This window comes from Telmatherina bonti (assembly GCF_933228915.1).
Source record: "Telmatherina bonti genome assembly, chromosome: 7".
NCBI lineage: Eukaryota > Metazoa > Chordata > Actinopteri > Atheriniformes > Telmatherinidae > Telmatherina > Telmatherina bonti.
The window spans coordinates 28,527,957-28,540,882 of NC_136625.1; the positions used below are offsets into that span (position 1 = coordinate 28,527,957).

At 39.3% G+C, this 12,926-nt stretch overlaps 1 protein-coding gene across 1 annotated transcript; it reads left to right on the forward strand.

Moving 5' to 3' along the window:
* Nucleotides 1-1,824: 1,824 nt before the first annotated feature.
* Nucleotides 1,825-12,926, forward strand: ankrd33bb (ankyrin repeat domain 33Bb; the record flags this gene model as incomplete). The annotated part of the gene is made up of 5 exons (XM_079244383.1): nucleotides 1,825-2,316; nucleotides 7,081-7,210; nucleotides 11,099-11,239; nucleotides 12,024-12,187; nucleotides 12,270-12,926. 5 exons carry the CDS (start codon nucleotides 1,825-1,827, stop codon nucleotides 12,924-12,926), a joined length of 1,584 nt encoding a protein of 527 aa, XP_079100509.1.

Here is a 12,926-nt window from a genome sequence, read left to right on the forward strand (position 1 = left end):
ACACACAATAATGTAATGTTTTTAGGAAAGGGAGAATTTTACAAGCAGAATTTTGTTTCTATGCCTTTAAAGCATTTCCATGCTATGGAGTGGATGTCCTAGTAAGATGAGGCCACACAATGTTCAGAAAAACTACTTAAAACCTGAGTTAAATAGCTGACTCAGCAAGCCTCAGCATGATAAATATCCAAATGAAAAACAGTATAATTAGAAAAGTACTTAAGAGGTATGATTTGTTTGGGTTTTCTCTGAGAGTTTTTTTTTTTTTAGAAGTTTTCCTACTTTGACCTGCTAGGCTCAAATTAACAGGCTTGTGGAAAACTTGAGGACAAGTTGTCAAGGAGATGAATTTCATTTGCATGGTGCAGCAGAGAAACATATAAAACCTGCATGACTAATCCCTAAGAAGTGGCGTCAAAGAACACAGCGTTTTATAACTGAGGTCACGTGGGTGGGAGATCCAATTTAAAGCTGGTACTGTTAAGTGCATCAGGAGTTAAAACCAGAATGGGGGTGGGGTCAGCGTGACCAGTTAAACTACTGACATTAAATCACTAATTAACATATTTAGGTCAGAACAAAAGTAGTAAACAAATGGTGTTGGTTGTCTAAACATCCCCAGAGCCTCTGTAAAAAGAATGTGGCACAAGCTACACACCAAAATTGATAATGTTGCACACATTGCCTTCAGTCAGAGGCTTCTTCATCTCCGTGGAGTAAGGACCAGTACTGAGGTCATTCCTGCCTATAGTATGCAATAATCTAACATAATAATTTTCTTATACTTAGTATTTTATCTTTAATTACTTTTTACTTTCAAGGAGTAATTACCATGCTGTAAAACTGTAACTTACATTGTGAGATTAACAAAGCAATATCCTTAACCTTTCAGCATAGTATTTTTATAACCTATGTGTTTAACTTGTGTGATATATTACAGAGATAGTACTTTTGCTCCTATTGTTTTTCTATAACTCCAAGAAGACTTAAAAGTTACAGCCTCCCTTCTGTGCTTGACAGATTACCGTATACCAACAGTAGGACTTGAGCTAGAGAGAGAGTCTAAATGGATTATCCTGGCATTTCAACAGAAAGCCTCTCATCCCATCGCTGGCCATCATCAGAGAGCCCAGCGCTCCTCCCCAAGGAAACACCGGATTAGTTGTTCAGTGCTGTCAGTTTCATGTCAAGAAGACTGTGTGTTCTTTTGCTTTTTTAACTTCAGGGCAACATCAGCTTCAGCTTCAGATCAAAATATCAAGAATCAGGAATTTTTAAAGTGCCTGGGGGGCTTCTAGTGCAATGATCAGTGGATGTGATGGATGGGGTTTCTGGTGCTGTTGCGAAGAGTCGTGTGGAAAAGTACACTGGCTTACTGAAAATCCAAAACTCATGGATATTCTCAAAGTTTTCAAGCTCCATGTATTTCAGTTTTGACCTTTTCTGAGTTGCCAGCTTTTATTGGCCACTTTACCAGTCCAGAGGGACTGCCTTAGATCGTGCAAATGGTCAAACCTTTGCTGACTTCATCTTGCAATGTTGCGGGGAATCACTCCCCCTATGACATCTTAATAAGATTTATACAGCAGTGATCGAGGATTGACAGCAGGTGCGATGATCTTATGCCTCCCATACGGCCTCTGTAGACCTTTAACTTGGGACCTGGAGACTATTACAACTAGGTGGGATTCTTTTATCTAGTGGATAAAAATGAAACTCCATATTTCAGTGGGCTGATGGACATAAACTCTAGGAGTACCTAGAGTTGTGCTGGCACCACACAGGAATTCTGAAACTAAGTGGGGGGGCAGGGGGAGGATTTAAATGGTGTTAATAACAGAGGAGCAAGGAAAAGGTTCAAAGATTCAAGAGAATGGAGTGGCTGGAGGAGTTGGACTTGTCAGCTCAGAGCATAGAGCCAAAGTGGCTGTCATCACACATGCTCCGATCATCACCAAGGTCGATGAAGATGAAGACGACTGCGAGCCTTCAGAAGAAGACTCTGACGAAGAGGCTGAGCTGGATTACACTCGGAACTATTGGGAGGACGAGGACGATATCTATCAGGAATTTGAGGAATTGGACTTTGAGGCCCTGCCAGATCGTTCTGACACGCACAGCATCTCCTCAGATGATTCCTTCTATCCCCCAGACAATTCCATTGCCCCCCTCCTGTTCCGCTCTCCAAGCCCTGATAGCCCTGAACCAATTTCTTTCTTTAAGGCTTGCTGCAACAACAACGCCATCATAGTCAAGATTATGATCAGACAAGGGGTGACTGAAGAGGAAGTGAAGGAGACAGACAGGAACAGAAGAGTAAGTGTTTAGATTAAGCATGTTTTCATAAAGTGTAAAAGATGTTCAGGATCATCTGCATGTTTGAATTCAGAAAATATTAGAATACAGCCTTTAAAACATTTTTTTTAAAATTGAGAGATATAATAAGTCTGTGTAGATTATCAGACATCAAGGTCATGGTAATGCTAAGTTTAAGCAGGCAGCAACTGCACTACGTTTTGGTTCGTGAAGATGTTTCCCCTGTTATCTATTATGATTTCTTATCTATTATGATGTATTTAATTCTAAATTATTTTTTTACATTTAACTGCAACAATCTTTAAGCCCCCTGTGATGTCTGAGAGGGTCTACAGCACACCTGCACCCCCATGACTATGAATCAGTGCACATTTGGTGCTAACATCTGTCTTGGGTGATCCGATGTTAATAAATGTAACATCTGGTGTTACACTGCATCTCTACATGAGCCTCAGTGACCACTTGGAACTAGTTTCCAGTTATCTGAGTAACTTAACTACGTCATAATTCATTGCCATGTTGCATGCACGTAGTTACAAGCAACTCACGGTAATCCAATTATTAATATTTTCCAAGACTATATATCTGCATCTTTAATGCATCAATTTTAAAAAGATGCCTTAGCATTTGATTGACACTTCTCTTGGCTCCCCTAATAGGGAGCTCCCTATTCATGCTACAGTTGTACAGCAGGCTATGATAGACAACTATGCAGCTGCGCATCGCTAGCTCTAAATGAGTCTAAAACCATGTAAAGGAAACTTCCAGGAAGTTCTATGAACAGAGATCCAGAACCTTTTAATCTGTGCTCACAGTTGGCTTGTTTACCATTTCTGCAGATAATAAGATTAAAGCAAAACACTTTCAGGGCCATGACACATTCTGGAAGTTTTTATACAAAAACCCAGAGAGCAAGAAAAAGTCATAGAAGTGATTCTTGTACTTGTGTCCTGGACTACCTCAGAGTGGGGCCTGATCTGTATATGAGCTTGGACCATCCTGAGTGAGTGCAGACACTTTCAACTAGTGACGTAATTGTCCAGAATTTACCACCAGCTAATGAAAAGAAAGTCAAATCCCCCAATATCTGTAACTCCCAAGTAACTAGAACTGAACAGCATTCAAAGAGAGATGAAATATGAGCTCAAGCGCATATGACAAAAACACCAATGTTTTTCCAATGGGAAAAAAAACGTTTGAAATTGACTTGTGCATTGTTCACACTTAAAATGCAAATCATAATGTGCACAAAATTTAACAGCAGTATCAAGCAGGCTAAGTTATGGCAGGTTGCTGTTATGGACAATCAGCATCTTCTCCATGTTATAGCTTCTAATAACAACACTGAGCATCCTGAAATCTTGTATGCAATTTTAATTGTTTTTGCAATAATTGCACTCATGCATCAATCAGTGTGCAATAAACTCAGCAGATTAAAATCAGGTTCGAGTCAGACTTTTTCAGAACCTAGTCAAAGTACACAACCAAAATACTAAAATCTTAAATAAATGGGAAGAAAACCCCCCAAAAAAGTTAAATAAAACAGAATAAAATAAAATAAAAAATAGAAATAAAGAACTACTAATGTTCATAATTTTTCTCATTCAGTCCTCGCATGTTTCTGCATATTTTTCATAAATATCTATGGAGGAAAAGATGCTTATTAGCAAGCTGCTTGGTCAGTGTTGAACACTGTTTCACGTGACTACAATAGTTAACTTCACCCCTGCTGGATGATGTCATCTGCAGGAAAAACAAATGCTGCAACTGCAACTTAGAAAACCTGTTCTTCGTTGTAAAGTTAAAAAAAAAAGTACTTATATCGAGCAAACCAGGACAGAACCTTTGACAGTTGAAGGCCAAATCCTTAGGGAAGGTTAAAAGTTGTTGGTTAAGCCTTCGGTGACAGACGGGGAATGGAAACTACAAAGTGCAAAGCAAACAGACAGCTTGCCATGAGGGCTCATCCTTTAAAGGGCTCACTGTAGACACTGATCTAAACACTATGTAAGAGATACTCCATGCTATCTAAAACAGAGCAAGGAAGCTTTTTCAGATAACTATGAATGAAGCAGAATTTGGTACATCTAGGATTATATTAAAAGATCATTTACTGCTTTGGAGAAGAGTAAAGTGTTCCTACGCAGTTAAAGAGAGCCAGACAATATTTTGAGTTATTATTTCAGGCAGCTTGATAAATCCAGCTGCCAACTGGCCTGGTCAATTGAAGCTACTAAATATATCGTATTTGTTGCTTTGGAACCAGACAGGTTTTGTGGGTGTGCAGGCGTTATCACTAAATTTGCGTCAATTTTTGTGTCCATCTATCAGCTACGAATTTCATTCTTTAGTTTGTTTATGTTCTTAACTTTAAAACAAGAAATTCATGTCAGGGCCAGTAAAGTGTACGAATGCTCTTCTCACCTAGTAGATTGAAATACTCTATTCAGGTCAGTTATAAGCCATTTTCACACATGAACACCAGAGAAGAACCTGAAGTATGTGTGGAAAATTATGTCTGGACTTTCTCTGCAGCTGCCGTTTGGATAAGAAACTATTCACAGCAGGCGAGTTGCTTCGGTAGAGAACACTAGAGAAAATAACCCGTAACACTCCCTATCTATCTGGTGAGATGACCATAGTTACATTGATGAAAATACTACCGGTATTTGGACTGGTTCCGATATGTTGATTGAATTTATTGATGAGGAGTTAACAAATGCACATCAGCAGAAGAGTGACAGTTTCACTAAATTGGATAATCTGCTGTTTGAGACTCTTCAGTGCAAAAATTGAATGCTTTTGTAAACTGGAATATTGAACTGAAATGGGACTGGAACTGGCATGTGACTATTATTAGTAGTTTTCAGACAAGGATGATATACAATGAGAACTGTGAGAGAACCTTGTTAGTGTTTCCCATGTTTCTTTTTATTTGAACATATCTACAATAAATGTCACAGAGAGAGGTGTGGTAGTCATACACTCTAAGGCACAGGTGTCAAACTCCAGTCCTGGAGGGCCGGTATCCTGCAGGTTTTTGTTGTCTCCATGCCCCAACACACCTGACCAAAATTAATAAACAGGTTGACGAGAAGCTTCTGGATCCATTTGATTAGAATCAGCCGTGTTGGAGGAGGGAAACAACAAAAACCTGCCGGATACCGGCCCTCCAGGACTGGAGTTTGACACCCCTGCTCTTAGGGGTCTTCTTCCTGTGCCATGGTTGAGGTGGCCTGAGAGTGGAGCCTGTACCCAAAAATGTCTCCACAGTTGAGCTTGGCAGTCAGACCCTTCTTGTTTCCCTCTCTAATCCCAACCCCATCAAATGCCAAAACACCACCTAGGAGGTAATTAGACATAGGAAAAAGTTGCCAAACACCAATATAATACAAGCAGAAAATATCCCAATTGGTCCCAACTGTTTTTATTTAGATGACAGCTCTATGCTGCTGTACTATGGCAACTGAAACCAAACAAAAGAAAAATCATAAATGGAAGAAAAAAAACTGTATATGTTGTGTTGTCATTCAGCCAAAAAAAGTCTTACTATTCAAGTACACATACTTATTGGGCCTATCATATGCAGTTATCAATATTTTCCATATCATAGGGGGGCTGTAGCTCAGGAGAAAGAGCAGTTGTCTTCCAACTGGAAAGTTAGGAGGTTGATTCCAGGTTTCCCCGATTACATGCCAAAGTGTCCTGGGGCAAGACACTGAACCCCATGCTGCCCCCCGAAGTGCCTATCAGGGTATGAGTGTGCGTGTGAATGGGTGAATGTGACACGTAGTGTAAAATGCTTTAAGTGGTCTGCATGACTGGAAAAGCGCTATATAAAGTACAAGTTCATTTACCAACAGCAGATTGTGTCAAAAACATTCAAAAGGTAGATTATTTACTAAAATAATGTTTTTATTAGAAAGACATTGGTGTTTTATGTTTTATGATCCAGATGGTGACACAGTGGTTATTAAGACACTGTTGGCCTATTTGTCACTGCATTTCATTTAGAAAAATCTTTTATGCAGTTGTGGAAGGTAACTTTTTTTGAAAAGTATTTTCCTGCATCGGAACTGTCCTCACAATGGAGCTCTGCAGGAACACAGTGGTTTCCATTTGACGTTAACACGTAACCCCAGTGTGGATCATAGCGAATGTCTCCTGATGTACAAATAAACTGGGCTTGTTGACAAATCAATGTCTGTGGGAAGAAATCTCAGGCATTAACAGTAAAAATCTATTTTTATGACCGATATATTCTATAGGATATATTTTTGCTGCACAGGAAAATGCTTTCTGAGTTCAGTAAAATTATTCCTGGTAGTTCACAGTCTAATGTTGCTGGTATATGAATGAGCAAACAAGGAGACTGAGATCCCGCCGAGAATGTCCACATTGCTGGGGGAATGGAAACAAATAAACCAATGACTTCTCTGTGTAATGCTTGGGATTCGACAAATGTCCACCAAGGGAACCCATGTTAAGGTGACAATCTTCATTCTATTATGTCTGTTTCCAATTGAAAGGAAAAGGCCACAAATTAATTTACATGTTGGCCAATCAGTACTTTTATTGAAGCCATTGCAATTAATAATTGCATTAATTCTATCCTGCGGGCAAAAAATATCTGTGGGTTTATTTCTAAACAATGCAAAAAATGTTCCTTTGAGAATCAAATGAGCTGTTTTTAAGAGACAAGATTAAATAAAGTAACAAGAAAGCAAAAGGGCAACAAAAAGCATTTTTTGTTTTGTCTTTCAGTCTGGCCTCATTGTGGCATGTTACCATGGCTATGTGGATGTGGTCATCGCTCTCTCCCAGTGCCCATATCTGGATGTTAACTGGCAGGACAATGAGGGCAATACTGCCCTAATAACTGCAGCCCAAGCAGGTAAAACACACGTGCCTACACACACATAAACATGTTTTGTGTGTGTGTGTGTGTGTGGTGCATGGCACTGTGCGGCTGTATTTTGGGAGGATGAGCAGTCATCCTCCAACTGGAAAGCTGTTGGATTAATTCCAGGATTCTCCTGACTAAAAAGCCTAAGTGACCTTGGGCAAAACACCGAACCCTGCATTTCTCCCTGATGTGTGCATATGTAAATAGGCGATTGTGACATATAATGTAAGGTACTATGAGTGGTCAGCATGACTTGCAAAGTGCTATATTAGTACAGCCCATTTACAAGCACATATTGCCATTTCCTACTTGGCTGGAAACACGCAGGCAGATTTAACAACAAAAACAAACAAACAAACAAAAAACTATTGCTTCATTGGCAAGATTAAACAAGTACTTTAACCACAACCATATAGCACAACTGATATACTAAAGCTAGGAGGACGCTAACACAAACTAAGATAGGGTAGACAAGGTCCTTTCAATTAACAATTGAGGGGTATTTATACTGAGAGAGCTAAATGAGGAGCAGATGTGGTAATCAGCAATAAGACCCAGGTTAAACGACGGAACAGGAAGTGAAAACAATAGAGTAGATGAGGAGCAAACCTCTACTAAATAGAATAGCACTAACAGATTTAAACTGGACTAAGGAATATGAGAGGAACACAGCAAATGACAAACCCAGAAACTTCAAGATAAATAACGAAGACCAACTAAATAAATCAAAATACTTGAACTAGAAATTAGAAACAAAACCACAGACCGAACCAAAATCCCCTGATAATGAAACAGTCCAGCTGTTTCCAATCCTGTGCTAAATTAGTAGACTGCTAGATTTGGTTTCAAACTTAAAACTACACCATATGTACGGTCCATCATGTGTAAGCTATGTAAAAGATTGAAACATTTTCTGTCAAAACCGAATTCAAGCTAAAGCGACTGTCATGCAGTAAAGTCTGCTAACGCTAATGGTCAGTTAGCTTAAGTGAGCTCAAGTTTCTGATGAGAAATCAGGGGATATGTATGATTAATAGAATGTTTCATTACATCATCTAATGTTAATGTGCTCAAATTTATAGATAAAATAGAATCTGCAACAACTTTTTTTCTTAAGTTTTAGTTGCCTGATAATATTAGTTTAAACAGCTGTCAATGTAAATGTGCATTTTGGCTAACAATGGTACATTACCTTGAACTTGTTTAGACATTGATGTTAATACCAGGTTTTAAATACTGTAGCTTCGGATTAAAATGACATACAAATAAAGGGAATAAAGTTAATTCAACTCTTGTCACAATGAGATAATATAAACCATTCATTGGATACTTTGAAAAGTGGTAAAAATTCACAAACAATGCATCTGAGAAACTTTGAAAACTGAATACGTTTTGGTGGCTACTTAGATAAAAATTAAAGAGAAAATACATGCTAAATTGTACTTGTTCTAATTTTATTAATGGACATATTACCAACTCTGACTTTTACAACCCCACAGCTAATATCTCTTCTGTATTATTTTGATCCATAAATCACAAAGGAAGAAACTTTACTACACAGGCATGGGCTGAAGACATTTATTATTGACCAAAATTAAAGCTTATGGCATATTACAGGGTCTATTGCTTCCATTTGCAAGAATCTGTGTTATTTACTGGCATTAGAAAATACCATCATAAGTAATTTCATTGTGATGCAGCCACATGTATCAAACATGGCACCTCAGCCTCTCATCACTTAACGATGATGAATAGGTCACTATGTCCTGTGATGAATAGCTTCAGAGTTGTTCTTAATTTTCTGCTTCATTTAAGGAAGTATTGATTCCCCTTCATGAGAAAATACTCTGCAACTCCTCAGGGGAAACAGGTGAACTATATACTGAAAGTGAACAGCACGGCAGCAGTGCACTCAATTAGAAAAGCTTTTCTTTTCAATTTTCACTTTTTACAGAAAGGTTTACTGTGTCTTGATAGAGTTGGAAAATGGAGCCAAGACATGTTGTGCCGAACCTGCAGTGTCTTCCATACTTTCACTCTGTTTCTAGGTCGCCTCCTTAATAAATTCCTGTGGCATGCAGAAATAGATTTTTACTCACTTGGAGGAATATTGAGTAATAGTCTCATCACGCTGGGTTCAGCCAGGGTTTACTGGAAAAGGATCAAATTGCCAAGCTTGTTTTTTGGAAAAGTCCCATCAATTAGTAGTTACTGTATTTTTGGCACTACAAGGTGCACTTTCATTTTCTCAAAAATTGGCAGTGCACCTTTTAAATCAGTTCGCCTTATGTGTCCACTAAGTGCCACCACCTGTAAAAATGTTGAGGTACGATTTTAGTAAGTATTCTGCTTGATTGGCTGTTGGACCATATCACGCCAACATAGGAGCATCATATGTACACTACTAATGCATAGTTACCTCCGCCATGCCTAGATATACTGTACTAACGGTACTCTAAACAACATTTATTTGGCTGAGACCCGCGAACATGGCATCAGCGAAGAGACATATTTATGAGACAATTCAAACTGCAGGCTACGCTTTTGTAAATGGGAATAGAGGAGCCATGAGAGAATTCAAAATCAATGAATCCATAGTTCAGAAGTGGAGGAAACAAGAGAATGAATTGCTTCAAGTTAAGAAGACACCACAGAGTTTCCGCGGCAACAAGGCAAAGTAGCCAGAGGTGGAGGACCAACTGAACAATGGATTCTTGAACAAAGAACAGCTGGGAGAAGCATCTCTACAGTCACCATTTGACCGAAGGTAATAACGATAGCACAAAAAATGAAGATCGAATACTTTCAGCGAGGTCGATCTCGGTGCCAACTCACCATCCGTGCAAGGACTAAATAAGCACAGCAACTGCCAATAGATTACAAAGAAAAGCTGACCATTTCCCGCATCTACTGCAGCAACAAGATTATCGACAGAAAGGTCCAGCCCAAAACATCACCAACATGGCCGAGGTCCCCCTTACTTTTGACATCCCCGTGAGCCATACTGTAGAGAAAAAAGGAACCAGAACAGTATTCATACGCACCAAGGGGCATGAGAAGTTGGCTTTTACTGTTGTTTTTGATTGCCATGGTAATAGACAGAAACTACCACCTATGGTTATTTGTTAGAGGAAGATGCTGCAAAAAGAAAAATTTCCAGCCAGATAAACAAAAGAACTCCAACTTCTAGACACTGGTGTAAACAGGGTGTTTAAAGTGAAGTTGCGAGTGTCATGGGAGCAATAGATCAAAGATGCCGAACACCCCTTAAAGAAGAATGGGAGGTGGTGTCAGGTGAGTTACGCCACCATATGTGAATGGATTATGGATGCCTGGGCTATTATTGCTATTATTGCTGAACAGCCACCCAGCAATGAGACTGACTCTGACAATGATGAGAGAGAACCCGGTATGTTTGATGGCAAAATGTTCAATTCAGCTACAGAAGATGAGAACTTTGATGTATATGTGACAAGAGATTGATCAAAAAATAATGTGTGCATTTTTAAATATGTACCATTGTTGAATAATCAACCAAACTTACTTGCTTTCATTACTTTGTTTTAGCATAAGCTCAGTAATACAGCGCACCTTATGTATGACTTAAGTATAGAAATAGAATCCATAATTGAGACTGCGCTATATATTCTGATGTGCCTTATGGTGCGGCAAATACTGTAAATGTACAAATTGTAAGTTTATTCTGACATGTTTTGATCTTTCTTAAAATTCTAACTTAAGTGTATGGATTAAGCAGGCTATGGAGTCCCCATGTTGCCATTTGAGTGTGTGTTTGGTCTGCAGAGATGTTCAGGCACCATATTCTTATTTACCCAATGCATTCTATTTAATGACACGTGTATCTGTGGTTTGCAGGTCATGTCATGATTACTAGTTATCTGCTGAACTACTTCCCTGGTTTGGATATCGAAAGAAGGAACTGCCATGGTTTCACTGCCTTGATGAAAGCTGCCATGCAGGGCAGACCCGAGTGTGTTAGGGCACTCATGCTAACAGGTTAGTACAACTTTACACATTAAATTTAAATGTTTTCCTGGGAGAACATTGACTATTGTTTGCAGTCTTTGGGCAATCAAGTGAGAGTGGTGTTTTTCATGGTGCAAGTATTATAAATTTCAAACATGAAATGTGTGCATGCCACCTTTATTTCAACACAATATATGTTATGAACCCAAACCAAACCTACTATTCTTTCAACTTGTGACATTAGCTGCGTTTCCATTACAGTTTTTCTTCAAATAAAAGCAATATTTCTAAAATTTGGAGAAAATTCAATTGCATTTGCAAGTGTTTCCATGGAATGGTGTTTAAGTCACAGTTCTCATAAAAACTTGTTAATTGTGGCTTTTGCCAGGTAGCCATGTGTTTGCTATCAAAGAATATGGTTATATGTTTCTCCTAAATCATTAGTAAAAAGATTGCTGTACTCCTCTGTTTATCAATACCCCACCATCTTCACCTGGAATAAACTGGTGATGCGACACCCTATATCATGTACAGGGACATATAAATGCAAAAAAAGGGTTTCCATTACACTTTTGTACTATACTTTTATATTGAAACTTCTTAAAAAACCACCTCATGAGAGCATAAAAGTTTTTTGCAATATTTGATAGGTCATTTTGAATGTAGGTATATCCATTTTATTATTATGATATTTAGGTTTTGTGCAATTTTAAATGTAATGGAAAAACATAGATAAAAGAGAAATAAAAACCATGTTTGATGTAATTTTTATTCATAATTTCTTTTAATCCTTAAAACCCTTTAATGTTTCCAGGAGGTGATATTCAGGCCCGGGACTACGGTCGCAGTATGACCCCCAGAGAGTGGGCTCTCTTCACCGGCCGATATGAGACAGCCAACCTGATGGATCGATTGATATCAAAGCCCTGTGCCGAACAGTTCTGTGACTCATTCCCTGTAGAGTGGCCTATGTTAGAGGTAAATACTCTAACATAACAGAAATTACTCATGACATTGGAGCTAATATTAATTCAAAATATCAAAACATGTTCTCCTACAGGAAATGGTGTCCCAAGCCCAAGAGCCAAAGTCCTGCTGGAGGCGTCTGATCAATCACCTCTCTTGCTGCCCTTATAGGTTTTACATGAACAGGAAGATAAACCCTGTGGATGATGGTGTTCTTGAGCACATGGTCCGGATCACCACCGGTATTTCCAGTCCATTCATTGCCATAGCCTGCCGCACGGTGTGCTCGAGCAGCCCACCATGCATCGGGAAGCGTCGTCATGCAGTACAGGAAATTCTACGGAGACAGAGGTTGGCTGAGCTAAAGCGCATAGGTCCTGACAGACTGAACAACTACAAGAAATTTTTCCAGAACTCACGGGTCCTCCTAATTCCCAAAGTGAAAGACCGAAGGGCAAGCCTGCAGCCTCAGCTGCTCAGTGACATGGCTGCAGCGTCCACAGTGGCCATAAGACGAGCCAGTCTCCTGCCGCTCAGCATGCTGAGGAGGAGCAGCGTGAGGCCAGGACTTGTGGTGCCAAAAGTGAGGCTCTGCAAGGCCCCATCCCCAAGCTTCACACCGGAAAAACTCAAAAGGAGCGGCAACAAAAACCAGCTCCAGATCCCTAAATGGGATTACAAGATGAAGAAAGTAGAGAAGAAGCAGGAGGAGGAGAGGCAAAGAATGCTTTCTCTAGCAAGGAGAAGGTGA